The 27,920-nt window shown below is 39.4% G+C and overlaps 2 protein-coding genes across 14 annotated transcripts in view; one reads left to right on the top strand and one right to left on the bottom strand.

Moving 5' to 3' along the window:
* ARL13B (ADP ribosylation factor like GTPase 13B) overlaps nt 1-27,920 on the top strand; it is a 66,905-nt gene that overhangs the window by 14,517 nt on the left and 24,468 nt on the right. For 10 of the 12 annotated variants that reach the window (XR_002801923.2, XM_023623994.2, XM_023623993.2 and 7 more), the window contains 2 exons: nt 1,861-1,931; nt 10,431-10,680. The exons of the other annotated variants lie outside the window; for them this stretch is intronic. Coding sequence is in view for 9 of the 10 variants with exons in the window: in XM_023623994.2 (XP_023479762.1) it covers nt 1,861-1,931; nt 10,431-10,680 (321 nt within the window). In the remaining variant the exon portion in view is untranslated. The remainder of the gene's footprint in view (nt 1-1,860; nt 1,932-10,430; nt 10,681-27,920) is intronic. 12 annotated transcript variants of the gene reach the window in all.
* Nucleotides 18,270-26,451, bottom strand: STX19 (syntaxin 19). 2 transcript variants are annotated; one of them, XM_014732941.3, is made up of 3 exons: nt 26,173-26,444; nt 23,476-23,551; nt 18,270-19,185 (listed from the first exon to the last, which is right to left on the bottom strand). In XM_014732941.3, the coding sequence occupies exon 3, from the start codon at nt 19,170-19,172 to the stop codon at nt 18,288-18,290; it is 885 nt and encodes a 294-aa protein (XP_014588427.1). In that variant the 5' UTR covers nt 19,173-19,185; nt 23,476-23,551; nt 26,173-26,444; the 3' UTR covers nt 18,270-18,287. The 2 variants fall into 2 exon arrangements, with proteins under 2 accessions (XP_014588427.1, XP_001504483.1); XM_001504433.4 differs by lacking the exon at nt 23,476-23,551 and having other exon boundaries at nt 26,173-26,451.

Below are 27,920 nucleotides of genomic sequence, written 5' to 3'. Positions count from 1 at the left end.
CTGTACTCCTTAATCACCTCTAACATTCTCTATTACTTATGAGAATAGGTATATCTATATTTTTTTATATTTATTCTTGTTTTTTATATATTTTTTTATATTTATTCTTGTTTTTTATATATATTTTTTATATTTATTCTTGTTGTCTCCTGTCAGTAAAATGTTAAGTTTAATAAGGGAAGAGTTTCTTTATCTGTTTTTGTTCATTTTTCATTGTTGTAGTGCTGATTTTAATAAGCACAGGTGTATCTCAAGTACCTGGAACACTGATGTCTGGTGTACAGATGGTCAGTGACTGTTTAGTAAATGACCCTTTGGTTTATGCAAGGCTGAATTTGTTCTTCTTCAGCTTGCGACCCATAACTGGAATGCATCACCCTCAGACTCTTTGAAGACATTTGGAAAAAAAAAAAAAAGGCCAGATCTCAAAGAACCAGGCCTAGGGAGGTGAAAGAACACCCTTTCTTGCCATGGAGGGTCTGTTTTTAACCCTTCTTGGGATCATTGCCAGGGAAGAATTGCTGTACTTAGCAGAAATCCTGCCTCTGCGCCATAGGACTGTGGCCCTGTGTTCTGCTGTGGTTTTCCCTCTATACTCCCAAATCCATGGTGTTAATGGATGGTCCCCCCTCTTATAATGTGCAGTGCTTCAGCCTGGAACAGAAGTGACCTTTAGTGCCTAACTGAATCAACACGATAATAGGACCAGTATAGTAGCTTTGTTCCTTTATGCCTGTCCCAGGTTTAAGAAGTCCCCGGGAGTTAGGTGGATTAGCTTCTAGTTCTGACTCTGTAACCGACTCATTGTCTTAGGACCCTGGGCTTACGTTTCTTTAACTGGAAAATTGAACTATACTGTATTTTTTTTTCTGACTCTACAAAGTATAGGATGTCATCAGAAACATTTTAGGCTTTATAATTGTAGGAACCCCCTGACAAAATATGTTAGCACTTAAATTAAGAATCATGTTACTATACTATAGTTAAGATTTATACTTGGTGAGGTGCTGCCTATCTGAAGACAAAGTTGAACACACCAGGAGTCCCTGGAACCTAACAATAATTCTTTTCTTATGTAATTTCACAAGGAAAAACAGATTTGTGATAATCCTTAGAATTCAATTAACTAGAAAATTGAGTCTTTATAGTTGTTGTTAGTCACTTTTGACTCCTAGCCGCCCTGTGGACAGCAGAGCAGAACCCTGCCCAGCCTTTTTGCCCCACCCTCTCATGTTCACTCTATCAGACAGTGCTCTGCTGCTATTCATACTGTTTTCACAGCCAGTTTTTTGGCAGTGGGTGGCCAGGTCCTTCTTCCTGCTCTGTCAGAGTCTGGAAGCTCTGCTGAAACCTGTCCGCCATGGGTGACCCTGCTGGTATGAGAAATCCTGGTGGCACAGTTTTTAGCATCACAGCAACACGCAGCTGCCACAGTATGACCACTGACAGACGGGTGGTGTGGTTCCCTGACTGGCACAGGAGCCTGGGTCACAGTGGTCAGAGTGCCAGCTCTTAACCACTGGACCCCCAGGGCCCGCTAATTGAGTCTTTAGGCAGGAAGAGTAACTTGTATGTTAGAATCTCCCTCCCTCCCCCTCCCTTCCTCTTCTATTCTTTGGGTTGTCTGTTGTATAGTCCCCCTTTTTTGCTTAGAGAACAAAAGGATGACACTTTAAAGATATTTTTTGTGAATTTTGCTTTTTGAATCTATATTTTATTCATCATTGTACCCTCTAGTTTCCAGCAGATTTTCTTGAACATAGTTGATGCTTCTTAAATGTTGCTTGAATAAATGAATTTACTTTTATTTTCCTCAATATTGAATTAACTCAGTGATTTTAAAATTTTTGTTGTTTTAAGAAAGGTGACTCTTGTGATGGTGGGACTTGATAATGCTGGTAAAACGGCAACGGCGAAGGGAATCCAAGGAGGTAAGCTCAGAGTATTTATGATGACAGTATTCTGAACTACTTATTTGTTTGCGTTGGTTTATTCCATGTTTCTTGGCCACAGACGGTGTGCACTCCATTACTTGATATTCTTAGTATACTTGCGGCCAATATGGTGAACAGACTCTGGCTTAATGGTACCAGCCTGTTATCATGTTTCAGATTTGAATAAATGCAGAAGTGCAGAGGCTCCTTGAGGCCTTGGATCAGCTCAGAGGGATCACATCTGTCTTCTAGCCAGTAAGAAAGGAAAAGTAAAAAAGGACGTGCCCCTGCCTTTAAGGGTACCCATCTTCCGCTTACCTTCTCTCAGCCAGAGTTTAGTCAGAAGGCCCCACCTCTTCTCTGTTTTTTTTTTTATCTTGTTTCTTTTGAGATATGTCTGCTTCCTTTCTAACAGTATTACTATTGTCCAAGTCCAGACCCTCAATGTCTTTCATCTATAGTGTTGTTATAGCTTCTTAACATAAGAATACTTTCCCTGTCTTGAGCTTCACTTCTTTCAGTCACCTTCTCTTCTTCATGGATGTCAAAATGATTACGTTAGTTGGATATAGGTTCAGTTGTTCTAACAGAGACCTAATATAACAGTGGCTTGACAAAATAGAAGTTTATTCCTCTCTCATAACAGCACAGGCAAAAGTAGTCTAAGACTGGCATAGCACCTCCATGGTGTTAGGGACTCAGGGTCCTTCTCCCATTTGCTTTGCCATTCCTAGTGTTCTCCTTGCCTACCTGGTCCAAGGTGGCTCACTACTGCATGTGCATTTCAGCTGGAAGGAAAGAGGGAAAGGGCAAGGGGAGGCCGTCTTCCTTTCCATGAAGTGCCTGAACCAGAAGCCTCCACATCACTTCAGTTTACATGCCATTGACCAATACCAGTGATAGTCTGGAGCTGGCTCTTCCTGGCTCTTCTTGGTTTATATCAGCTAGTGAGAGCCGTTTAGGCACATCCCTTCCCAACTCTGTGTTGGGGTACTTCACACTGGTAGTTTGAAATTGGCCACGATAGGAGTATTTATACCATGGAAATTGGCAAACACTACCCCCCAAGCTGGTTAAATATTTAATAGTACACCAGTAGCACACTACCTAGAACCTGCTCTCACTGCCGCTCCTAGTTGCCACAGAGACTGGGGATTGTAGTCTTTATCCTAAACAGCCATGTACTAAGCTGGAAAATCCAGGATTCTCTGACTATCCAATGCTGTTTCCTAATACCTCCTAAGGAACTCTTGTTATTTTGGGTTGGAAAATTTTTCTTTGTGTAAATTTTTGGTCCCTATTATTGTTGGGTATTAACACATCTTTATTATATTGTAGGTATTTGTTTATATCTGTTTTTCCTTTTTTCTTGTAAGAGCTTTTTTCTATGTAAGAGCTCTGTAAGATCAGAAGTTGGATCTTATTAATCTTTGTATATCTAGGACCTTGCACAATACATATAATAGATGCCCAAGAAATAGTTATTGATTATATATTTTCATTTTGTCTTGGACTTTCTAAAGATTGTCTAACACGGATACCTTACTGAAATCCTCAGGATTGGGGACCATAAGTCTTTGTATCCCTGGTTCTTGTATGATGCCTGATCTATAATGGGCACTTGATAAATGATTACAGGCATGGATGAATGGATAAATAAATGGAAGGATGAAAGGAAGCACGGATGTAAGGACCGCAGCTCAGCAGTTGTAGCAGCCTGGCGTTGTGGTGTTGAGCCACTCTGTGCTTTGTGCTGAGTGCTAAGGATACAAAGATGGGGCCCAGCTATTGAGAGGTACAGGCTTGTGAAGACCAGCTATTGGGGAGGTACAGGCTTGTGAAGACCAGCTATTGGGAGATACAGGCTTGTGAAGACCAGCTGTTGGGAGGTACAGGCTTGTGGAGACCAGCTATTGGGAGATACAGGCTTGTGAAGACCAGCTGTTGGGAGGTACAGGCTTGTGAAGACCAGCTATTGGGGAGGTACAGGCTTGTGGCGACCAGCTTTTGGGGAGGTACAGGCTTGTGGCGACCAGCTCTTGGGGAGGTACAGGCTTGTGAAGACAAGCAAGAAGACAAACACAGGCATATCTGGGAGATGTCACAGGTTTGGTTCCTAACCACCACAAATAAGCGAATATTACAATAAAGTGAGCCACGTGAACTTTTTGGTTTCTCAGTGCATATAGATTTATGCTTATTGTACACTATGGTCTGTTAAGTGTGCAATAGCATTATGTCTTAAAAAATGTACATACCTTAATTTCAAATTATTTTATTGTTAAAAAATGCTAACCATCAGGAGCCTTCAGTGACTCATAATTTTCTTGCTGGTGGGGATCTTGTAAAAAACACAATGGAGAGAGAGTTTGGAAGATGGCAGCGGAGGAGGATCCTGAGCTTGCCTCCTACCACAGATGCAACAGCTTCCAACTGGCTGTGGAGCTGTTTCCTCTGGCAGAGATCTGAAACTGCATGAAAAGAACACCCACAACAGGGGACAACACAGAGGGGTGGAAGAGATACAGTCCTGCAGGGGGAAAAACCACACCCTAGCCATGGCAGGAGTGATTGGGAACAATCTCAAAGGTACTGAGCTTTTCCCAGAGGAGCAGAGCATTGAAGATCCACATTAGGCACCCCAGAAGACCTTAGAGCCAGCACAAAAGAGATGAGATCCCAAAACACTGGGCTTTGAAAACCAATGGGGAATATGCCCAGGAAAGCTATAGTACTTCAGGGAAAGGAAAACCTGCTCTTAAAGGGCTGATGTACAGACTCATTTGACCCAGATAGAAAAATGCCTGGTCCACTGGTAAAAGAGACTCACTTACTAAGCTTGGAGCACATACCAGAGAGGCAGGAGGCAGCTGGGCCAGCCCTCCAGGGACTGAGACCCTGGCAGCAGCCAATATTGTGACCTAGTTCAGCCGTGCTGACACAGACACTGGCAGATGCCATTGGAATCCTTCCTCTAGCCTGCTAGGGCAGGCAGCCTACCCCAGGGACCTGCCTGCCCACTAGTGAACCTGCAGCAGACTTGCACTGCTGGACTACAACCAGCCACGCAAGGGATCTGCCTTGCCTACCAAGATGCCTGAAACAGTTGGGTGGTGCTACACCAGGCCCTTTCCCACCCACCAGTGCAGCTGAGGCACTGGCACACTCCTAGGCCATAGAGACAGCCTGCAGCAGAGTTCTGTGTTGTCCAAGAGGAAGCAACAACCCTGTCACAGCCAACCTCACTGGGGGCCTGCAGCAGTTGTCTGCCCCACGTCCCAGCGACCAGCCACACTCAACAGCAAACCCTCAGTAGTTGTGACCTACCATACCTCACAACCAGCCACACTAGGGCTTGCCTGGCCCAATAATGCACCTGTAACAGCAGCACATGGCCAGGTCTCACAACCAGCCAGTCTGGATGCTAGCCCAGTCTACCCATACACCTGCAACAATAGCAACCCTATCACAACAGAAGGGCACATGCAACTCACACTGAAGACAGCTCTGGAGCATTTGGCATGAGTGATGAGACGTGAGCACCCTGTTGAGCCCCATAAGCCAACTCCTACATAAATCCACATTTCCAAAGTCAGGAGACATGGCTGACCTACCTAAATCATAGAAATAAGCACAGAGAAGGAGGCAAAATGAGGAGACAAAGGAATATGTTCCAAATAAGGCAACAGGACAAATCCTCAGAAAAACAATTAAATGAAACAGAGATAAACAATCTGCTTGATAAAGAGTACAAACTAATAATAATAAGGATGCTCATTGAACTTGGGAGAAGAATAGATGAGCACTTAAACAAACAATTAAAAAATATAAAAAAGAACCAATCAGAGCTGAAGAATACAATAATGGAAATGAAAAATTCACTAGAGGTAATCAACAGCAGCATAGATGATACAGAGGAATCACCAATCTGGATAAAAAGAGTAGAGGAAATCACTGAAGATGAACAGAAAAAGAAGAAAAAGAACAGAGATAGTTTAAGGGATCCCTAGGACAACATCAATAAAGAGTACTAACATCCATTTTATAGGTGTCCCAGAAGGAGAAGAGAGAGACAAAGGGGCAGGGAACTTATCTGAAGAAATAATAGCTGAAAACTTCCCTAACTTGGGGAAGGAAACAGACATGCAGTTACAGGAAGCACAGAGAGCACCAAACAAGATGAACCTGAAGAGGCCCACACCATGACACATTATAATTAAAATGTCAAGATTAAAGATACAGAGAGAATCTTAAAAGCTGCAAGAGAAAAGCAACAAGTTACGTACAAGGGGAACCCCATAAGCCTATCAGCTGACTTCTCAGCAAAACCTTACAGGCTAGAAGGGAGTGGCATGATATATTCAAAGTGCTGAAAGGAAAAAACCTACAACCACGAATACTCTACCCAGCAAGGTGATCATTCAGGTGGAAGGACAGATAAAGAATTTTCCAGGCAAGCAAAAACTAAAGGAGTTCATCACCACTAAACTTGCTTTACAAGAAGTGTTAAAAGAACTTCCTTAAGTGGAAAAGAAAAGGCCACAAGCAAGAATAAGAAAGTTATCAGAGAAAAAACATCACTGGTGAAGGCAAATATATAGTAAAGGTAGTGGATCAACCACCTATAAAGCTAGTATGAAGGTCAAAACACAAAACTACTGAAATTATCTATATCTAGAGTAAGTGTTTAGGGGATACCCAAATTTAAAGAGGTCAAATATGATGTCAGAAACAAAATGTGGAGAGTAGTAGTCAAAGTGTAGGGCTTTTAGTATGAAGTCAACCCTAAGAGACTGTCAACTTAATATAGATTGCTGTATACATAGATTATTATATATGAACCTCATGGTAACCTAAAACCTATAATAAATACACAAGAAATAAAGAGAAAAGAACCCAAACATAACACTAAAGAAAGTCATCAGATCATAAGGGAAGAGAGCAAGAGTTGAAGAAAGGTACAGAGAAGAGCTACAAAAACATCTAGAAAAAAAGTAACAAAATGGCAATAAGTATATACCTATCAATACTTACTTTAAATGTTGATGGACTAAGTGCTCCAATCAAAAGACATAGGGTGGCTGAATGGATTAAAAAAACGAGACCTATATATACATTGCATACAGGAGACAAATTTCAGATGTAAAGACATTCACAAACTGAATGAAGGGATGGAAAAAGATACTCCATGCAAATGGAAATGAAAAGAAAGCTGGGGTAACAATACTTATGTCAGACAAAATAGACTTTAAAACAAAAACTGTAACAAGAGACAAAGAAGAGCACTACACAATGATAAAGGGAATAATCTAACAAGAGGGTATAACACTTGTAAACATCTATGCATCCAACTAGGAGAACCTAAGTACATAAAGCAAATGTTAAGAGACTTAACAGGGGAAATTGACAGTAACACACTAATAGTAGGGGACTTTCACACTCCACTAACACCAATGGATAGATCATCCAAACAGAAGATCAGTAAGGAAACATTTGCCTTAAATGACATATTAGACCATTTGGACTTAGTAAATATATACAGAACATTCAATCTGAAAACTGCATAATACACACTCTTTTTGAACGCACATGGAATATTCTCCAGGATAGATCACATATTAGGCCAGAAAACCAGTATCAATATATTTAAGAAGATTGAAATAACATCAAGCATTTTTTCCAACCACAATAATATAAAACTAGAAATTGACTAGAAGAAATCTGGAAAAGTCACAAATATGCAGAGATTAAACATAATGCTACTGAATAACTGTTGAGTGAATGAAGAAATCAAAAAATACTAGGAGACAAATGAAAATGAAAATACAACATGCCAAAATCTATGGGATACAGCAAAAGCAGTACTAAGAGGGAAGTTTATAGCAATACAGGCCTACCTCAAGAAACAAGGAAAATATCAAGTAAACAATCTAATGTTACACAAAAGGAACTAGAAAAAGAAGACCAAATGAAACCCCAAATCAGTAGAAGGAAGGAAATAATGAAAATCAGAGGGGAAATAAATGAAATTGAGCCTAAAAAGAGAATAGAAAAGATCAATGAAATGAAGAGCTTGTTTTTTGAAAAGATAAAGTGAGGTATACCTGTTTTATGCTAGAGGATGTAGGTGATACTGGAAGTAGAAAGGAATCATCAGACAGGGATTTCTAGGAAAAGTAAAAACCTGAACATTTAGTCCTTAGTCTTGAATTCATGAGTAGGAGCCAAAGGAAAGAATAGAAAAGTGGGTGCAGGTATTCCATGTGTCAAAAGAAGTCGGCTTCTAAAGTCCTGAAGACCTGGGTTTGAGTCCTGGCTCTGCCTACCATGTAACCTTGAAAACATTACTCAGGCTGAATGGGTTCTCTGGGAATGTTGCCATCATTTTGTCTGTGCTTACACTGCCCCTGCCCAGAATGTTCTTCTCCCTTCTTTGTCATACCTCTGTAGCTTTTGAGACTTTGTTCCCATTTCACTAGACTATAGTGCACCCTCCCTCCTCTCTCCCCTTTTCCTCTTGAATGCTCTCTGTCTTCGTCAGCTCAGGCTGCCATAACAGAACACCACAGACTGGGTGTCTTACACAGCAGTTATTTCTCACAGCTCTGGAGGCGGGAGGCTGATGTCTAAGATCAGGGTGCTGGCGTGGGCAGGTCCTGGTGAGGGCCCTCTTCCTGCTTTACAGACAGCTGCCTTCCCGCTGTGTCCTCAAGTAGTGGAAAGAAAGAGAGAAAACAAGCTCTTTTGTGTCTCTTCTTGTCAGGGCATTAATCCCATAATGGGGGCTCTACCCACATGACCTCACCTAAACCTAATCACTTCTCAAGGCCCCACCTCCAAATACCATCACCTTAGGGTTTCCATATATGTTTTAGGGAGACACAGATGTGCAGTGTGTTACACCTTCACACTGTCCTCTCCAGTCTTTTTCAGAGAACATCTACATTCTTGTGTTATTTCCATTTATATCCTGTGTCTCTGTATTACACTGTATATTCGAGGACAGCAAGTACATTGCAAGTCTGTTTCTCAGTCATACATAAGCCTAGCAGCAAATGCCTTTCAAATTTATCTTTGCAATAGCAAATGTGTTGCAGAGTGTGAGAACAATAAGGCTCCTAAAGCACTGTTGTTTAAGGAAGTGTTCTGCGATGATGGAGGTGTTCTGTATTGGCTCTGTCCAGTATGGTGGGCCACTAGCCGTTTAATTTTAATTGTTTTAAATTTAACAAACCTCAGGTAGCTTGTGTGCTAAGACTGTATTGTGCATCGTGCACTGTAAACGAAGTCCAGTGGCGTAAGATTTATTGTGGATTCCAGTGATGAAGGGCGGCGTGGAAGAGGCAGACGTGAAACTTGCACTCTTTTTCTCCTTAACTGCAGTCATCAGGTTCAATGAATCTTTCATAAGTTCTCTGTCCATTCCTCTCATTTTGTTTTCTTACCTCTGAAAAGTGGCTATCCCTCTCATTTCCAGTCAGTCCTACAGACTTTAGCAAAGATGAATCTTAATAAAGTACCACCTTAAGTCACCTCAATTATTGTCTGCTGAAATACCTTCCTTGGCTCCCAGCTCTGTGTTCAGAACCTTCTCAGTCTGCATTCACTGTCTCGAGGGGTTGCTCCAACCGCAGTGTTCAGCTTGTTGGTACTTCTTGCCTTTGCCATTCCTGTTGCTTAGACTACTCTTCTGCCTGTCTTAATCCTATCTAGCTTTAAGGCCTAAGTCCAGCTCCCACTTAAAGTCTTTCTTGAAACGCAGTGATCTTTTTAGTCTCTTATTGTCATTACCACTCTTTGGTAGTTATAATCATATACAATCTGTACCTTCTTTGTGTTGTCATATACAGAAGTCAAAAAAAATTCAATTGTAAATTTACAAGAATATCAAAAACATGTTCCTGTAGAAATAATGAAATCCACTCTTTATGTTTGCAAGCTGACCTTAAAAGTCTCTTTATTCCAATTACAGCTGAATTCAGCTAATTAAAAGAGGAGTCTACTCTTCGTGCCTTCTCCCATTCTTTGGTTCTTCTGAACCATTCTCTAAATGCTCAGAGTGTCTTTATGACTGCACAGAGGTTGTAACAGTCCCCTGGGGACGGCTGTGGTGTTGAAGGATTGAAATTTTTATTGTCTGTAACTCGGAGAGTCACTAGCTTTGATGGCAAGAGTTCACTGATTATTCATTCTACAGACACTTATTAAGTCCCTGTTGTATGGTAGCATTTTTCTAGGAGCTGAGGTCATAACAATAAAACAAACAGAAACAGAAATCCGCTCTGCATGGAGCATAAATTCTAGTTGTCTATTTTATAGTATCTACCCTTCCCCCAAACCAGTATGCTTAGATGTAATGCTTATTGTATAAGCAAATAATAAACATTCTATTCAGTACTAAAGTCTGATGAATAACACTTTTTATGTCATTTAAGTTTTAAAGTTAGTTACTAATTTAAAGTCTAAAGATTGTTCCTTTTATGTCATTTGAAACAGAGTATCCTGAAGACGTAGCTCCTACTGTTGGATTTTCCAAAGTTGACCTTAGACAAGGAAAGTTTGAAGTCACCATCTTTGACTTGGGAGGTGGAAAAAAAATTCGGGGAATCTGGAAGAATTACTATGCTGAGTCCTATGGGGTCATATTTGTTGTGGATTCCAGTGATGAACAGCGAATGGAAGAGACAAAAGAGACGATGTCAGAAGTACTAAGACATCCTAGGATCTCGGGAAAGCCTATACTGGTGTAAGTCATGTTGGTGTCACTGTCAACGTAGAGGCAGCGGCATTAGCCAATGAAGAAATTTACCTAGCTTGCAAAATCCTGAATAAGCTAAAATAGTCACACTCTAGTATAATAAAATTTCTGACGGACTGGACGTTGTTCCTGTCCCAGGCCTGTTGTAATGCTGTCTGTAGGGGTGAAGGGTTGAGGCTGTGTTCTAAAGAAGCCTTATAATTAGCTCTCCTGGGGATTCAAATATAAACTTTTATTTGATAATTTAGTTTTTATAAACTTTGCATTTTGGAATGGTCTATTAACAAGGTTGTGGAATGTTTTTCCTCTTCTAATAACACATTTATGTTTTGCCTTTGTCTTTTTTGCTTGAAGAGTATTCTTGTTCGAAAGTCACTTAAATGGTTTGTTCTTGTAATGCCACGTTGATTCTCAGTTTTCCTGTTTCTGAAGTGAAGGTGTAGTCTTGTGACCCGCTTCGTTGTAGGCCTGCCCCTTTGTCTGGTGGCTGGTGCCTGAGCACACCCGGCCTCCGCACGTCTGCACGGTCAGCATCAGAGGGCGCCGGGGACCAGGCACGGCCTGCGCACGGGCTTCTCGTCCCTTTGCCGGGTTCTTGGGGTTCGGCGGGTAAATAAGAAATTGGGAACGGAGTTTCACCACGGTCCGCAGTCGTAAACGAGCATCTTTAAATGAGGCAGTTTACCAGCTCTGATGGCAAACAATAAACTTTACTGCATCATTTATTGGTAAAGCTTATACTGTTTAATTTTTATTTAACCAATTAGAGAAGTTATTTGATTTATACCATCAATTTTTACCATTATTGAATCTGAAGTAAACTTCAATAGACACATACATGACCAGTGAACTTTGTTGAACTCCATAGGCTAAATTAGCCTCTGCAAATGTTTAAGCAAGAACCAGTGACTTCTTGGGGCTGGCCCAGTGGCACAGCATTTAAATTGACACATCTCGCTGCAGCCTGGGGTTCGGATCCCACGTGGACCTATGCACTGCTTATCGAGCCACTCTGTGGCAGGCGCCCCACATAGAAAGTAGAGGAAGATGGGCACGGATGTTAGCTCAGGGCCAGTCTTCCTCAGAAAAAAGAGGATTGGTGGCTGATGTTAGCTGAGGGCTAATCTTTCTCAGGAGGAAAAAAACAAAACAAAAAACATCAACTTCTAAAATTAAAAGTATTAATGACTAATATTCATTCGTAAAATAATTGTATGCTTTTTTTAACCTAATAGTCATTTACGTGATGTATTCTTTTATTCATTTAATCTTTCATGCATTTATTCATTCATGCATGCATTAATTCAAAAATTATTTATTGAGCATCCACTATGTGCTAGGTATTGTTCTGGTAATGGGGTTACATTTGGGAACAAAAACAATAAAAATCCATATATGGCCTTAGGAACTTACCTTCTAGGGACGAGACAGACAATAAACATAATGAATAACTTATGTTGTACATTGGGTGATACGTATATTGAACACAAAGCAGCTAAAAGGATATTGGGAATCTTGTGGTAATGGAGAACGGGGTATGCTACCCTTACAATTACGATAATCGTAGTAGGTCCTATTGAGAAGATGATCACATTGAGGTGAGAGTCAGTCATGCACGCATGTGTGGAAGAGCCCGAGGCAGGCATGCAGGTGTGTGAGGACAGTGGGGTGAGAGTCAGTGCAGTCCGCAGAGATTACTGAGCAATCAGGTAGCTTCGGCAAGATGTCTGTGTTCTGTTCTGTCGCCTGGCTCAGCTAGTGAGCTTCTGGAATAGAGGAAGAACAACCCTCATGCAGAGTGACCACTTCACTGTTACAATTTCATAGTGTGAGCTCACAAAGACATGAGAATTAATTATTGATAGTGTAATATGTTTATAAATATAGTATGGCTTGCCATTTGACTAATTTTGGTAGGGGACTTTTACAACCATAGAATTTTTATCAATAAAGGTAAACTGCTTTTTGAAATATGTTCTTCAAAAATATACAAAATGTACCAAAAAAAGTGCACATTCTTAATAATTTAGAAGATGTAGGAAAGAATGAGTTAAAAAAAATTAAAAGATTGACCTCTCGTGCACAGCCAGCCCCTGCTACATTTTGGTGAATTTCCTGTGCATATTTTTGTAAATCAAGTAACGTGTGCACTGTTCACATAATATATAAAATTTTGTATACTGTCTCTTTTCATATGATTGCAAGTCCCTCTTGAATATCTACCAAAGCTCCATATTTGGAACTTCTCCTATTTGCCCTGTTCTCTGATCTGCAGTTAATTTCTCTTGTTGATGTCGCTGTGGCCACGTGGTCTGCGTCTCTACTCCTCTCCATTTCTTCGATGTTACTCCCGCTGTCCCCTTTCGCTTCTCTGCTGTGTTCCTGGTGGCAGCAGTCTCCCAACCAGTCTCCCTGCCTGTGCTCCGAGCTCAGCTCGACGTGGCTAGCAGGAACCCATTCTTTATTTGGTGGTTTCCACATTACAAAACTGGTACATGCTTTAACAAGAGAAACAATGCAAGAATATACAAAGATTGTGAGAGATCTTTATAAAATGCAAATATGATCATTTGTTCCTCTGCTTAAAGTCCTTGAGGCTGCCTTCATAGCTCCATGCAGATAGGAAATTCTGGTTTTTAACTGATACAACCTTAGCACATATTAGGTATGACATTGAAATGTCCACTGGATGATAAGTGGAAAGGGCCTCGGCAGAACCTTGCTGAGCTCAGTGCTGGGGGCCGGTGGGGTGTGGGGAGGGGGGGAGGGTACCTCAATTAGGAGCCAGGCTACCTTGTTACACACAGCTGCTACCTTTCTGCCCACAGACTTCTGGACCTCTCATCTGCTACATTCAGTTATAGCATCTAATTTCTTCTGTTTACCCCTGTCTGAGCCTAAATTGGTTGATTTAGGATCCACAAAGCCTCTCAGAACTCACTTCGACGCCTAGATAACCCTCTCTTCCTATGCTCTGATAATGAGCGAATGGAGAGGAGGAGCACACCCCTGAGCAGATGCAGTCTTTGAACAGAAGGAGACAAACCTGAAGAGTTAGGATCTTGTCTCTGACCGCAGAATCGCAGTTCAGTAGTGCTGCGACGCGCTCACGCTATGGAAGCAGAGTAGGGGACACAGCAGCAGGTCCTGGACAAGCTCCAGCTCTGCACAGCAGCCTGACGGCAAGTGTCCTTGCAAGTGAGGCCTCAGCCAGATTTCGTCTCTGTCACAGACTCCAGTCTCTCTTGGAGGGTCAGAATCCTGGACGTCACTAGGCTTCTGTTTTATTAGCTCAGATGCTGCTGCTTGGCAGTTCTATAGCCTTTACTACTTAGTCAGCATAATATTTTAATTAAAACATCTGCAGTGAGTGGTGAGAAGTTGGAAAGCCGTGGGTTTAGAGAGATCGAGAGTCTGGAACCTGGATTCCTAGCAGTAGTCTGAATTTGTTCAGGACCCTGGCGAGTCACTTTTCTTCTTTAGACCTAATGGTTAAGTGCTTCTTCTGTAGTTAAAGGAACTGTAAAGTAGCATAATTCTGCGTACTACAAGCTATCTCAAGAATCCACTTAAGCAGAAAGGTAAAACTGATTTGTATTCTTCCAAAGAGAAGGAATAAAATAGATGCTATGCAAACATTGTGCTCTGTAATCATGTTAACCTGTTTATTTATTAGAAAGTCTTTCTTTTCTCCCATATCTAGAGGTTAACTTTAACCTATACTCTAATTAACTAAGAAGGCTCTCTCTACATGTCCTCTCTCTAGTATAGTCTTGAAAATTGGCCTCAGAGAGATACTAAATAACCCTTCCTTTTCTTTTGGTGAGGAAGATTGGCCCTGAGCTAACATCTGTGCCAATCCTCCTTTGTTTTATGTGGGATGCTGCCACAGCATGGTTTGATGAGCAGTGCTATGTCTGGGCCCACGATCCGAACCTACAAACCCCGGGCTGCCGAAGTGGAATACACAAACTTAACCACTTGGCCACCAGGCCAGCCCCTGAGCCTTCCTTTTTTATGGTCAAATCTCCTAGTACTTATAACTGGAATAACTCTGGAGATCCACAGGCTAAAATTTCCTCCTGGGATAATAACAGTTCTTCCTGTGTTAGCACGCTTGAACTCTTGGAATGGTGCTACTTTCTCATTACATACAGTCTGCTTTTCTGTGGAATTATATGACCTAACTTAACTTTTGGCCGAACCTCGCAAATTGGATACTTCAGAACAAAATAGAGGAGTTTCACTCGGGGAAGAAAACATAATATCTCTGATACAATCTTGCTAAGTGTTGTGAACATTTCAATAAAAAGATTTTTTGACCCTGAGGTCTTTGCACTGTGGATGACCTCCCAGGACCTTCTGAGATCATGTACACAATTCTGAGTGCATGTGCAGTTTCTTGGGAGCAGATTTTAGCTTTCTTCAAATTGCTAAAGGATTGCATGACCAAAAAGGCTAAAAACCATGGCAGTGAGTTTCCATATTAGGAGAAACAATAACCAGGCTTTTATTATTACTTTTTCAAGATGGGATTTTTGTCTGCAAACTTTACATGCCTACTTGACTCACGTCCCTTCTAGACAGTATTACAGGAAAATGTTGGTTCACAAGTTTCTGTGAGACATATTCTTCTACAAGTGCCCGGGAGAAGTTCACTAGGTTATGGATTATCCTAATACAGTCACTAGAATTTGAGTCAAATGTATGTTTACGAAGTTAGACCTTTAAGTAGTAAATAGGAGAAACCGAGTCCTTTTTAGAATGCTGAAAACCCCTAAGTATGGAAGTATGGACCCTTGTTGTTTAATCACTTGATCATTAGATAGAGTGGTGAGTACCCTAGTTTACTGTTTTTGCCATCTGAAACGCCTACTCACTGTGTTCATAGGGCCCATTGGTCTAAGACTTCTCTTCTTTCAGTGGAACCTTACCAAGCTGTCCTCTTCATCATCCTTATTTAGTTATACTCTTGACTCACCTGCAGCCTTCCTTAGGGGGCTTCCTTTTGTCTCTGGTGGCATCCAGCTTCACGCAGCAGCTGTGGTTGACAATGGGGCACCCCAACTGGTTGACTTCCTGGGTAATTCATGCACAAGGAGCCTGCAGATGTTCCCGTCCCCCCCCCCCCCCCCCCACCTCAACACGCTCTGTTTAAAAGCAAAATAATGGAGAAAACCTGCCGGCAGTGTTAGGCGGCACGATGTTGTCTAGGGACCCCCTGCATCAGCATCAGCCCGGACGTCCTGAAGTTCTGAGGGGCCAGCTATGCTTCTGCTTTTTTCACAGGTTCTCCAGATCATTCTAATGCAGAGCAAAAATTGAGAACTACTCGGGTAGGGGAAAGCATGGGCTTTGGAGTCAGACAGGCCTTGGGTAGTTGACTTAATCCTTCTGAGCTTTGGTGTCTCCACTTGTAAATAAGGGTTTTAATACCTGTGTTGTCATGTGAATTCCAAATAATGTGTTTAAGGCAGCCAGTGCAGTGTTTTACCAGTGTTCTGTCAAAGTGATGGTGGATATGAATAGTTACTGTCAATGATTTGCTGTGTCTAGGTGGACATAAATTAGGAGAACCAGTTTTAAAGTGTCTCGCCATATGAATTCAGGCTATGTGAAGCTTTTGATTAAGAAAATGATGTAGTTTAGTAGGTAAGAATATGAGCCCAAGTGCTCATAATAATTTTATTGTTTTATTATGGGATACCTCTAAAACCAGTAGATTCCTAATATTGTGCCTCTAATGCTTAAGAATTTTTTCCTTAAGGTAGTAATTTTAAGGAAAAAAAATACTACTTTTAGTGCCTTTTAAGTGTGTGAATAAAACATACAAACTGTTCAGCAACTAATTAGTTAAATGTCATGTTGGTGTTGTTGCTTAGGTTAGAGTAATACTAATGGGTTTTCAACTATAACAGTGAAAATTGCGATACATTGCTTTGCGATGAATCTGTGCTTACGTCTTGCTTTAAAAGCACTATGTGCAGATTAAATGCTAATAGAAAATTACTATTTTACAAATTCATCTGGATATAATTGTGCTCGTGAATATTAAATAGTACTTAATGTTCTCAGTTTTCATGATAAACATTTTAGGAGCAATTGTAAACAAGTATCAGTAAGACACTAAGTAAAAGGATATGGCACAGTCTTAGAAAGGATAGAAAAAATAGGTAAACTTCAGACTTGCATGACTTACAAAGCCTTAAATTTAACCCCTGCTGACCTTTCAATTTTTTTTAGTGAGGAAGATTGGTCCTGACCTAACATCTGTTGCCAATCCTCCTCTTTTTGCTCGAGGAAGATTGTCGCTCAGGTAACACCTATGCCAATCTTCGTCTATTTTGTATGTGGGATGCCGCCACAGCATGGGATGATAAGCGGTTTGTGGGTTCATGAACAGGATCCAAACCCGTGAAACCTGGGCCAGCGAAGCAGAGCGTGTGAACTTAACCACTACACCACCATGCTATGCCACCTGCTGACCTTTCTTAACCTCCTCTCTTACCTGACTGTGTTTTTGCCACTCTGATAAGCTGTACTGCTCATTTTTCCTTGAACCGAGTAAGTTATACCCTCATAGTCTTTGCACTCTTTGTTTTCTCTTCCTGGAATATACCCTCCCTTGTCCTCATCATTCAGATCCTCACTTAGTATTCCCTTTCAGAGAGGCTTTCATTGACTACCTAACCAAAAGAAGCCACCCTGACAGTCTTTATCTCACTGAGTCTTCTCTTGCTAAGTCTCTGCCGAGAATGTGACGTGATCTCGTGTTTGTGTGTGCTGTCTACTTTCTTCCCTAGAATGCGGTCCTAAACTCTGTCCCTGTGTGGGTTCAGACTCTATCCCCAGCCCACAGTGTAGTACCTGGCTTCACAACACCAGTGATGGAGAAACTTTCAAGGGTATATTTGCCTTTATTTTTCATTTTATTTGCCGCCTCTCCTAATCTATAGTACAGTGTCCTGAATGGACCTAAGTTCAGGAAAACAGTGCCTTAACTTACCTTCTTAGGCCCTAAGCTAGATTCAGCTCCCAGTTACCAACTGGACTCATCATCAGATACATAGGTGGGTCTTCCCAGGGTTTGCCGACCTCTGAATTAACTGTCCTAACTCAGCATAAAAGATTCGATACAGCTGCTAGTTGGATTTTGTTTTAATATGGCACCCTTGGAGGTCTTGTTTCATACAATTCTTAACTACCAAAATCCTCTCAGATGAGCCAAAAGGGTTATTTAAGTAGTTATCGTTTATCGATGTTCATCTTGTTAAGACATTGGAAGTTACAAAAGTATGTAATAGAGCTTGGTGCCTGACTGGAAGCTTAAGATCATTCATCTCACGGTCGGTAGTTAACCTGTGAGTTTAAAGCTAACTGTACTGTTTGTAGTTTAGTAAATGAAGACTTCTTTCATGCCACTGGCTTCAGAAGTTTCTGTAATTCTGCTGGGTAAGGACTAACGGGGAAAATTATGAGTTAATAGTGATAGAAGATATGTGAATGGATCTGTGAAATGAAGAAGAACAATATAAGACACTGAAAAATGGGACATTCTTCATTCTAAAGCTGGAACGTTTTCTAAAGTAGCTTCTTTATTTTGAGCCACAGCATGGGCAACACCAACAACACAATACCCTGCAAGGATTTCTTTTTTTGTATTTTACAGCTAGTCCAAATTTCTCTTTAGTAGTGTTAACATATTCTTTTGTACTGTTCACTATCATTTCAATATTGTTGATGCTTTCTCCTTGTTCCTCTACTAAAAGAGATATCTGAATGAAAAGGTCCCTTAAATCCTTCATTTGGTTCTCTAAGTTAACAAGTTCCTTGTGTCTCTGTTCTATCTCTGAGAGTTGTGCTTTAGTGATAGTGATTTCCATAAGTAAGCTTTCGTTAAAAACTTCCCATTTTCCTTGATGAAGCATATCATTTACTTCTTCTTCAGGCACTTCTTTTCCAGCTACTTCAAGCTGACGGAAAATGAATGTCTTGCACTTCTCTTGCTTTGCTGCTATTGTGTCATTGTACACAAACATGGTTTGCTGAAAGTGGCGGAACATCGCGGCATGCTGAGATTTCAGTATCCTTGTGACCACTGATGATGGGCCATTTTCAGCCTCTGACTTTTTAACTTCTTTTACTAAATCATCCAAACCTCTGTTAATGTGTTCAGCTTGGATTTTTATCTCCTTTGTGATGCTAGACTCTCTTTTAAGTAGACTAAACCTTCTCATTGAAGCCACCAGACTTTTCTGTTGCTGCCCAAACCGCTGGACGTCGTCCGTCAGGTTGTTGATGCTCTCCCGTAGCTTCTGGATCTCATGCAGGTGCCTCTCGGCTACAGGCTCTCTTTCATAAAGAACTGCTTGCTGGGGAAGTGCCTCGTGCTCCTCTGCGGCTGTGGTCGACACTGGCCTGTTCCCAGAGAGCTCCACCTCCTTTGTTCGTTGCTTTAGCTCCTGAAGTCGGTCTTTCATCTTCCCCTTCCTCCTAAGAAGCAAAAATGACTGTGATGAACAAAGAAAAATTTGGTATTTTCCCCAGTAGCACTTGGCTTCACATACCTATGTGTATCTCCCAGGAAAAATCCTCCTACTCTTCTGAAAAGAGGTTAAAAAATTAGAAGAATCAGTAAGAATTTCCTCATAAAGATCACTGAGATAGGAAAAGTAATGTAAAATAAATTGTAAATTACTTCACGTAACGTGGGGCTGCTGAGTCCCGTTCAGCTGAATGAAGTGGCTGAGAAAGCAGAGATGGACCTACCATTGCCCCAGAACAGTTCTTCAGGGTCATGCCACTTAACGTATTCTTCTCGATGTAGGAGGATACGTCTTAGAATGAAAGAGCCGACCATATCTTCAACTTTTAGGACTAAAAGGGGCCCCTGAAAGTGCCCTTATTACTTTTCCCAGTTAATTTGGTCTATATAATGTTAAAAACATACTCACTTTGCTAAATATGCATAATTCAATTAAAACCAGTAGTGACAGGCAGATTCCATATGACAGCATTAAGCAATATAGATAATGTTGAATTTTTCTTTTTTTTTTTTTGAGAAAGATTATCCCTGAGCTAACTATTGCCAATCCTCCTCTGTTTTGCTGAGGAAGCCTGGCCCTGAGCTAACATCCATGCCCATCTTCCTCTCCTTTATAGGTGGGACGCCTACCACAGCATGGCGTGCCAAGTGGTGCTGTGTCTGCACCTGGGATCCGAACCAGCAAACCCCGGGCCGCCGAAGCGGAACGTGCGAACTTAACCACTGCGCCACCAGGCCGGCCCTGAATTTATCTTAAAATCTCTGAGGCTTCCACATTGATTAACACATTATTTGACATAGCTTTGTTTAAGAAAACATATTCTTGGTTTGATTATGCTGATTTCTCATTCTTAGCATTCCTTTGCAAAGATATCCAGACTGTCTTAGAACAAAATTTCTATCAATTCATACTAAGTGATATTTTTATAAATGTTTTATATAAAATCTTATTTTGAGAGTGCTGATAATATTGACTTTTACCACATCCTGTGTTGGTAGTTATGCATAGAATCAACCTGATGTACATAATTTATATATAGTGATATATATATGCATATAATGATATGCATATATATGTAAAATGCACTGAATAAGAAGCAATCTTTGTTAGTAAAATACTTTATTTTCACAGAACATCTTGACTTCAGAAAGGCATTTAATAATACCTTTCATGATATTTTTGAGAAGAAGAAGCTGTTAGGGAGTTGCAAATGGCTCATTGAACCCAATACATACTATCACTATCAACCAGAGAAAAAGTTCTCTGATGTTGTGCTGTTACGCTATGGGACTCAGTGGTTCATATATTTATGAAAATATTTTTATCAATGATTTCACTCTTGTCATAGAAGACCTACTTATCAAATATGTTTATGACACAAAATATGGACAGATCTTTAGTACGTTGAAGTACCAAGTTGGGACCGAAAGATTAAAATAGCATGGAACACTATACTAAAAGTAACAAAAATATGTTTAACTGGGGTAGATGTAACACATTGCATCTAGTTGTTTAGAAAACACTTTCACATCTACAATATGAAAGGCCCTTGTGTTCATAGCAGTGCTTATGAAAATTACTGGAGATTTTAATTAATTATGAGCTTTCTATCTCAGCTATCAGAATAGTCATTATGCTTTCATGAATAATAGTATGATGTCTAGCATGATGTCTGTATAAGAGGGATCAGGCTTACTTGGCTTTGCTCCAAAGGGCAGTGGGTGGAAATCACGTGGAGAGAGATTTGATTAGTATAAAGAAGACTTTTCAAACAATTAGCACTGTCCCAAGATGGAATAAACTGCTTCATGAGATAATAAGCTTGCCATCACTGGAACTGTCCAGGATGTTCTTGAAAGATGACCCAGTCAAGGATGTTGTAGAAATGTTGCCTACATTGTGTAAAAAATTAAACCACTGTCCTGAAAATATTCTTTTGGTTTTAAAGGACTGACATCTTGTCAAATAATTATTGATGCTACTATATTCAAAGTTTTAAATGCTGTATTATATATTCAGTAGTACCTGTCCTTGACTTATTTACTGTCTGAGGGGAGATGGCCAATATACAGTCAACAGATAAATGAGGTAATTTTAGATCTTGATAGATCAGTTAGGCAAGGCCTCTCTAAGGAGGTTGTGAGACCTAAATGTTGGGAAGATGAAGAGCCGAGGGAGTCTGACCTGGTATAGGAAATGAGGCCCCAAGGCAATGACTGGGACCGATATGTTTTAGGAACAAAATGAATACCTGTGTAGATAGAATTATTGTGAGGAGTGAAGTCAGGAAGGTAGGCAAGGATCAGATCATAAAGGGCCTTGTGGCCCCAAGTAGTGAGTTTAGATTTTATTCTAGATGCAGTGAAAGAAAATTAAAGGATGAATAGGGTATTAACATATGATTTATGTTTTTAAAAGATCACTGTATAGTGAATAGTTTCCCAGGGTGGGGAAAGTAGTTCACAGAAGAGACTTGGAGGATAAAACTAGATGGAATAATGGGAACCATTCAAGATATATTTTGGAGGTAGAAGTACTAGAACTCACTGATGATTGTAACCCATCAGCAGTACTTATGACCATCACTTCTTGAAACGTTTTCAAGAAACATGTTTCAAATGTGTTTCTCCTGGCATTCCTCTTACCTCTTTGGCTCTCCCATCATCCTTTTCTTTTCCTGGTTTCTTCCCATCTCCCCAACCTCTGAATATTGGAAGCCTTCCAGGCTCAGTCCTCTTTCTACTCACCATCATTTTCTAGTCTCTTGGCATTACATGCTGTCCGTTAGCTGATGACTCAGTTATGTCTCCAGTGTAGACTGCTCTCAGAACACCAATGCACTTGACAGCTCCATTTGAATGTCTGTGTCTAAAATAAGCTCTTGGTCTTCCTCCCAACCCCCAAACTGCAGCTGCATCTCAGTAAATGGCAACTCTAGTCTTCTAGTCGCCAGACCGAAAACTTTGGAGTCATTTTTAACTACTCTGTTTTGTCCCCGCCTCCCCCCCATTCCCCCCTTCCCCTATCCAACTAATGGCAAATCTTGTCGACCCCTTTTCGAGGTCTGTCTGGATCCAGGCCCCTCTCACCACTTCTCTGGTCTAAGTCATTGTCATTTCTTGCCTGGATTATATGCTCTATAAAGATCAGCTCTAATGAGTTCTGAGAAGAGGCAATTAGATAAGTGAGATGCTTGGGAAAGAAGCCACATCACAAGAGATAAGACCTTGAAATCTGTTTTTGATGGAAAAAGTCTTTTATGGATATTAACAGTTTACTCAGAAACATTTGCTGTGCACCTGAGCATTTTAAGTACAGATTGGAAACATTTAAGATCAAGTTTTTGTTGCCTATAATGTACTTATAGTTTTCTTCTATTTATTTTAAATATTTTAAATACTTAATTCAAATAGCTGGCAGACTTTTCTTTTGCCACTGATTTGCTATATTAAAGGTAAACAAAAAAGTTTCAGTCTGTGTAGTTTATGCAAGTAAGAGACTTCTAGGTTGGGAAGGGCTTCATCCCTTCTACCCCCTTTCCATTCTCTGTATTCCGCCTTACTTGCAAGGAGTAATTTCTCTACTTTAGGAATAGAACTAGCCAAAGCTAGTGGTTTACTAAGATCTGCGAGACAAAATAACAAGCTACAATATTAAACATAGAAAATCTGTGAAAGGAAGATGAGTCAAGGAGCAGTATAAGAAGGTAGTATAGACAGGACTGCAAACTTTGGATGTTGGGAAAGTAGATCAATATAAAACCCTTAGTAGTTGTTGATCCATATGTTGCACATGTCTTCTAGGAATGTGTTTCTTAGCCTTTGTCCTTACAAATAGGAAATGAGCAAAATCGAGGAGATATATGTATAATAGTGTGTGAGCATGTTATTTGTATAAATTCTATTTAAAAGAAAAAAGTTTTTGCAGGAAGTGGTATAGCATATCTGATCTAAAATAATTATGTTGTTTTCAGCTTTATTGGGCTCTTTAATATAATCAGAACAAATTGAGCACTTTACAATTTAGAAGAAGAAGAATTAGTTCTGATCTCATAGACCTATGTCACAGAAAGTTTCTAAGAAATTTTGAATCCTATCCTTGGCATCATGTAGCGATCGGGATTCTTATATTTTCTTCTGCTTTAGCTCATCGTCACAGGCTGATAAGGTAGACAGGAAGTGAGGTATACTTCATTCCCATTTATGTTCACAGATTTGTTTCCTCTTCTTGTACTAACCTGTTACTACGAATTCTTACAGCTACAACGTATACAGCAGATATACTGTTTCTTGCTCTATTTTTTTACTGTGTTCCTGGTAATATGGGAAAAAGAAAAGAATAACAGTATTAGAGGCTCAGATGAGAAATGGGGGGGATCAAAATAAAACAGATTTTGATTATTTATTTATGAGAATTAAGTCCTAGCTAATGCTTATATAATAGCTAAGTAGCTTTTAGCAATCTTTGAATTTCACAGTTCTCAAGAACTACAATGTCTCCAACTTTCTCTTTGCCTGCATGGCTCGGAGAAAATCCTGAAACAACTCTCTCTAACATTTTTATGGCTGAATAAATTGTTCCTTTTTTTAATTAGAAATAAATGATCAATGCCATCAAAAGCCTTTTTCTGAAGCATCGTAGTTTAAAAGAATTCTTTTTTAAGAAATAGAATATTTAAAATTGATATTGTAGCACAGTATATCTTTGCAAAGTGCTTTTGGGAAGGTGAATTTTACTGTCACTGTTTGTGGAATCCACGGTATTTGACTCTGACCCTTGCAAAGATTGTCTTTTCCTGGGTTTCTGTCCTTGGAAGAACAGCTTCCTGAAGGAGTAACACACATTCGTATTTGAATAAAAGGTACTTTAAGGAACTCTTCCAAATATATTGATATGTATTTTATATTCTTAATTAGTAATTAATTAGTAATTAGTAAATTAGTAAATTTACTAGCGAAAAATAAGTAAATACAGTTGTCCCCCCCTTATTGGGGGGGTCACTTTCCAGGACCCCCGTGGACACCTGAAGCTGTAGGTAGTACTGAAGCCTGTGGACACTGTTCTTTTCACTTAGAGGAAACACTTTACGGCTTCTCTCTAGCATGTCCAAAATGCCAGCAAGAGCAATACTGCTCTTGGGCCTTGGGGCCATTATTAAGTAAAATAAGAGTTACTGGAACACAAGCACTGTGATTTGAGACAGTTGATCTGATAATGGATGGCTACTAAGTGACTAACAGATGAGTAGCCTATATACCGTGGATACACTGGAATTTTCCATTTAATATTTTCAGACCAAGGTTGCTGCGGGTAACTTAAACCCTGGAAAGCGAAACTGTGGGTAAGAGAGGACTGCTGTATTCCAAATCTCTCTTTTCTGTAGCTCTCTATATGTTACTGATAGTAAAGGGAAAACAGAGTCAGATGTCCTGTCAACGCTGTATGCCATGGCAGGCGTGTTATTGTGAATGGTGTTTACATAAAATCAGCTATAAAGTTCATGCTGTGTTCATCTTGGTGTATGGATCCTATGTCTTCATTTATTTCTTTTGAACATTTAAAATATATTTATGTTAAAGATTCTTTACATTTAGATTATTTCTGGTTTCTTAGGAATAAATGCCTGTCATGGCCACTGACTGTTTCTCTTGGTGGTGGGCAGATGTGTTCAGTGTACCTTGGAGTAATGTGGAGTATTCTTTGGCTTTTGTGTGTGAAGACAGCTTGCAGCATTTCCCTAGTTGAAGGTGAAAGCAGCTGATGTTATTAGAATTCTCACTTCTTTGGCTTCTTAAATGAGGAAAACAAACTAAAAAAATTATTGCAAATTGCATATATTCTCTCTTAAGTTTAAACTATCTGACTTTTTTGTAATGCAGTCTCAGTTCTTTTTTAATTTTACTTTTTATTTAGTGTAATTGTTAAATTAACTTATTTAAGGTAACAATAAGACGGTTTTGGTTTAAATATTAACTTGTGCAATTTTGAACTCTCACTTATCTGATTAAAGTAAGCTGTACATACATAAAATGATTTTTATATTAAATTTAAACTGCATAGCCATGAAGATAGCGTGTTCTAGGCATTACATAGCCAACTTTCAAGTCCACCCTTAGAACATGTATTAAAAGTCATTATTATTTTGATTTGAAATCAGTTGTTTATTTAAATTTTAGCATGGTAACAATTACAAAATAACTTTGAAGAAATATAAAAAAATAAAATGTTTTGGTTAAGCCTCTGTATATTGCTTAATTTTGAAAGTATCAGACCTCCCTATTAAATGTTGCATTTAAATGATGCTGACTAAAATTTTTGAAACTATGAAATCAAATATAGTATTTATATTTAATGTTATAATTTGAGTGCTTTCAATTTATTAGCTGAAACATTAAAAAAGTCAGTACTGTGATGTTTTACAGTAGTCCTTTTGCAACAAGATTATTTTCTAATAACCTCAAATTATTTTTAAAAGATTCTGGGAAAAACATAAGAAATTATTTAAGACCTTATAGAAAAATTATCTTAACTTTTTAAAGGTTATACATATGTGTCAAATTTAGGCATAAGCTTTTTTCAGAATTAAATGTAAAAGTGTTCTTGCAGCAAGCACAGCATGACTACCATATAGTCTAAAAAAAATAGAATTTTGTTTGTTTTTATAGGATCTGACTTTCTAGTGTTTTCAAAATGAGAAGTTTTTTTAAAGGACTTAAAAGAAAAAGTTGATTTTTACTATAGTGGTTTGTTTCTAAGAGCTCTAAACCCAAATCCCGTTCAGTGTGTCAGCAGTGTGTAGGAACAGATCAGCGGCTCGTAGCCTGGTCTAGATCTGAGCAGAGCTTTAATTTCTGTCGAGCTCGTTTTCAGTGACACAGGTTTCAGTCTGTGGTGGTCTCACCTTAAAAAGTGCGTGGAAGATTAGTTTGCTTACCTGTGTCTTGTTCCTTAGGCTGCTTTCCGCCTGTGGTGTTGTCGTCCTGCCTTGGAGAGAAAAACTGAGTACCATCCGTAACGTTTTGATCAAATTGTTTAAGTCACTGCCTTGTAGTTCACAGGCTAATTTCTGTAGTTTCTTATAGTTAACTTAATTGAAAGCCAAATACTGAAGTGAAATAAGTTGGAGATAAAGTTGTCCTTTTGCTGTTAATATCAAATGAGGAGAACAAATTGCTTACTTCACACCTGGAGAATCCGGTTCTGCCTGTTCTCTGCCCATTTAGATGAAAGGCAGATCCTTTTCCTTGGAGCTGGTTGGTCACAGGAAGTCCTCATTAAACTGCCTCAGAGTGTTGGCTCGGGCTCTGTGGTTCCAGTCCTGTATTATATATAAAATGCATTGCCTACCAAAAACGGGTTTGTACTTAAACAAAGGCTATTTTGCTTTCTTTAGGTGTCAAAACTTGCCAAAAATATGGAATTTGGAATAAATAGGCATGGGGCTTTTTGTTCCATTTACTTTAAAATGATTCATTTCTGCCCTATTTTAGGGAATCCCAGGGTGTAACTCATAAAATCATGGAATTTCAAAGCTACAACAGCCAGAAAAAAACTTGTGTCTTTAAATCTTCCACCCTACCTTTCTTCTTACTATACCTGCTATTTGTAGTTTAAAATAAGTTTCTTTCATAGTTTTCAATATAGAAAAACTAAAGTTGTGCAGCAATATATGTTATGCTCTTTGTTACATCAATATAGTAATTTAAAATTTTTACCAGAGAGAAATCTTTGTAGGAACAGTTAGAAATGAAATTTCTCTCACTACTAAATTTCTTATTTTCTTTCTTATTCTGCCTGAGTTATACAATTTGAGGATGAGAGGAGGGCCATTGCTGTAACATCCATCAAAACAACATCTGCATTTATTCTTTGATTTAGTAGTCTACTTCAGTCTCTTCTCCAAATAAGAAACAACTGCTTCGCACACTTACTCTTAACAGCACTTTTGTGAAAACAAAACACTGGAAACAGCCCAAAGTCCTTCTGTGTAGGCCTGGGTGAATAAACAATGAAACATCCACGTAATGAGCATTTTACTCCTTAATAAAGAACATTTCCTTACACTGCTTCAGGATGATTTTAGGATTTACTGTTAAAAAAGCATGGTGATGCACAAGGGTGTGTATATATGCTAGCTTCTGAGCAAGAAATAAGGTGGAGATGCACACAACACTCCAGCCATTCAACAGTACTGAATATCCATAGTGCCCAAGAAGTGGTCTTTGAAAATAGCATTTCCTCCATATATATGTTTGTATTTTCAAAAAGAAACAATGGGAAGATGAACCAAAAACTAATGGAAATGGTTACCTATAGGAGGATGGAAGGAATGGAGAGAGAAAAAGGGACAGAGATGGAAAACGGTTCTTTCTGATTGTACCTCGTTTTCATAGTTTTGAATTTGGAACCATATAAATGTTTTAAAAATTAAATCTTAAAAAATAAAACTATCTAAAAATCAAAAGCAGCCTGAAACAAAGAAACCTAGCTGTGTATCTAGATGGAGGCACAACCATACAGAGAAGGATTATTTCAAGTAATTTTAAAACTCAGTACTTTGACTGTGCATCTCTTGTGGGATATATCTTAGAGACAAGAATAAGCACAAAGAAATCTTAACCTGCCTTTAGTACTCTTATTTTTAGTAATAATATTGGTATTGTTATGTTGAAACTCATATCT

The sequence above is a fragment of the Equus caballus genome, chromosome 19 (assembly GCF_041296265.1).
Source record: "Equus caballus isolate H_3958 breed thoroughbred chromosome 19, TB-T2T, whole genome shotgun sequence".
Taxonomy (NCBI): Eukaryota; Metazoa; Chordata; class Mammalia; order Perissodactyla; family Equidae; genus Equus; species Equus caballus.
This window is presented reverse-complemented; position numbering and strand designations above follow the sequence as displayed.

What these genes read in the sequence shown, in the direction of transcription:
- STX19 (XM_001504433.4), bottom strand. Translation starts at nt 19,172, where the DNA reads ATGAAAGACCGACTTCAGGAGCTAAAGCAACGAACAAAGGAGGTGGAG.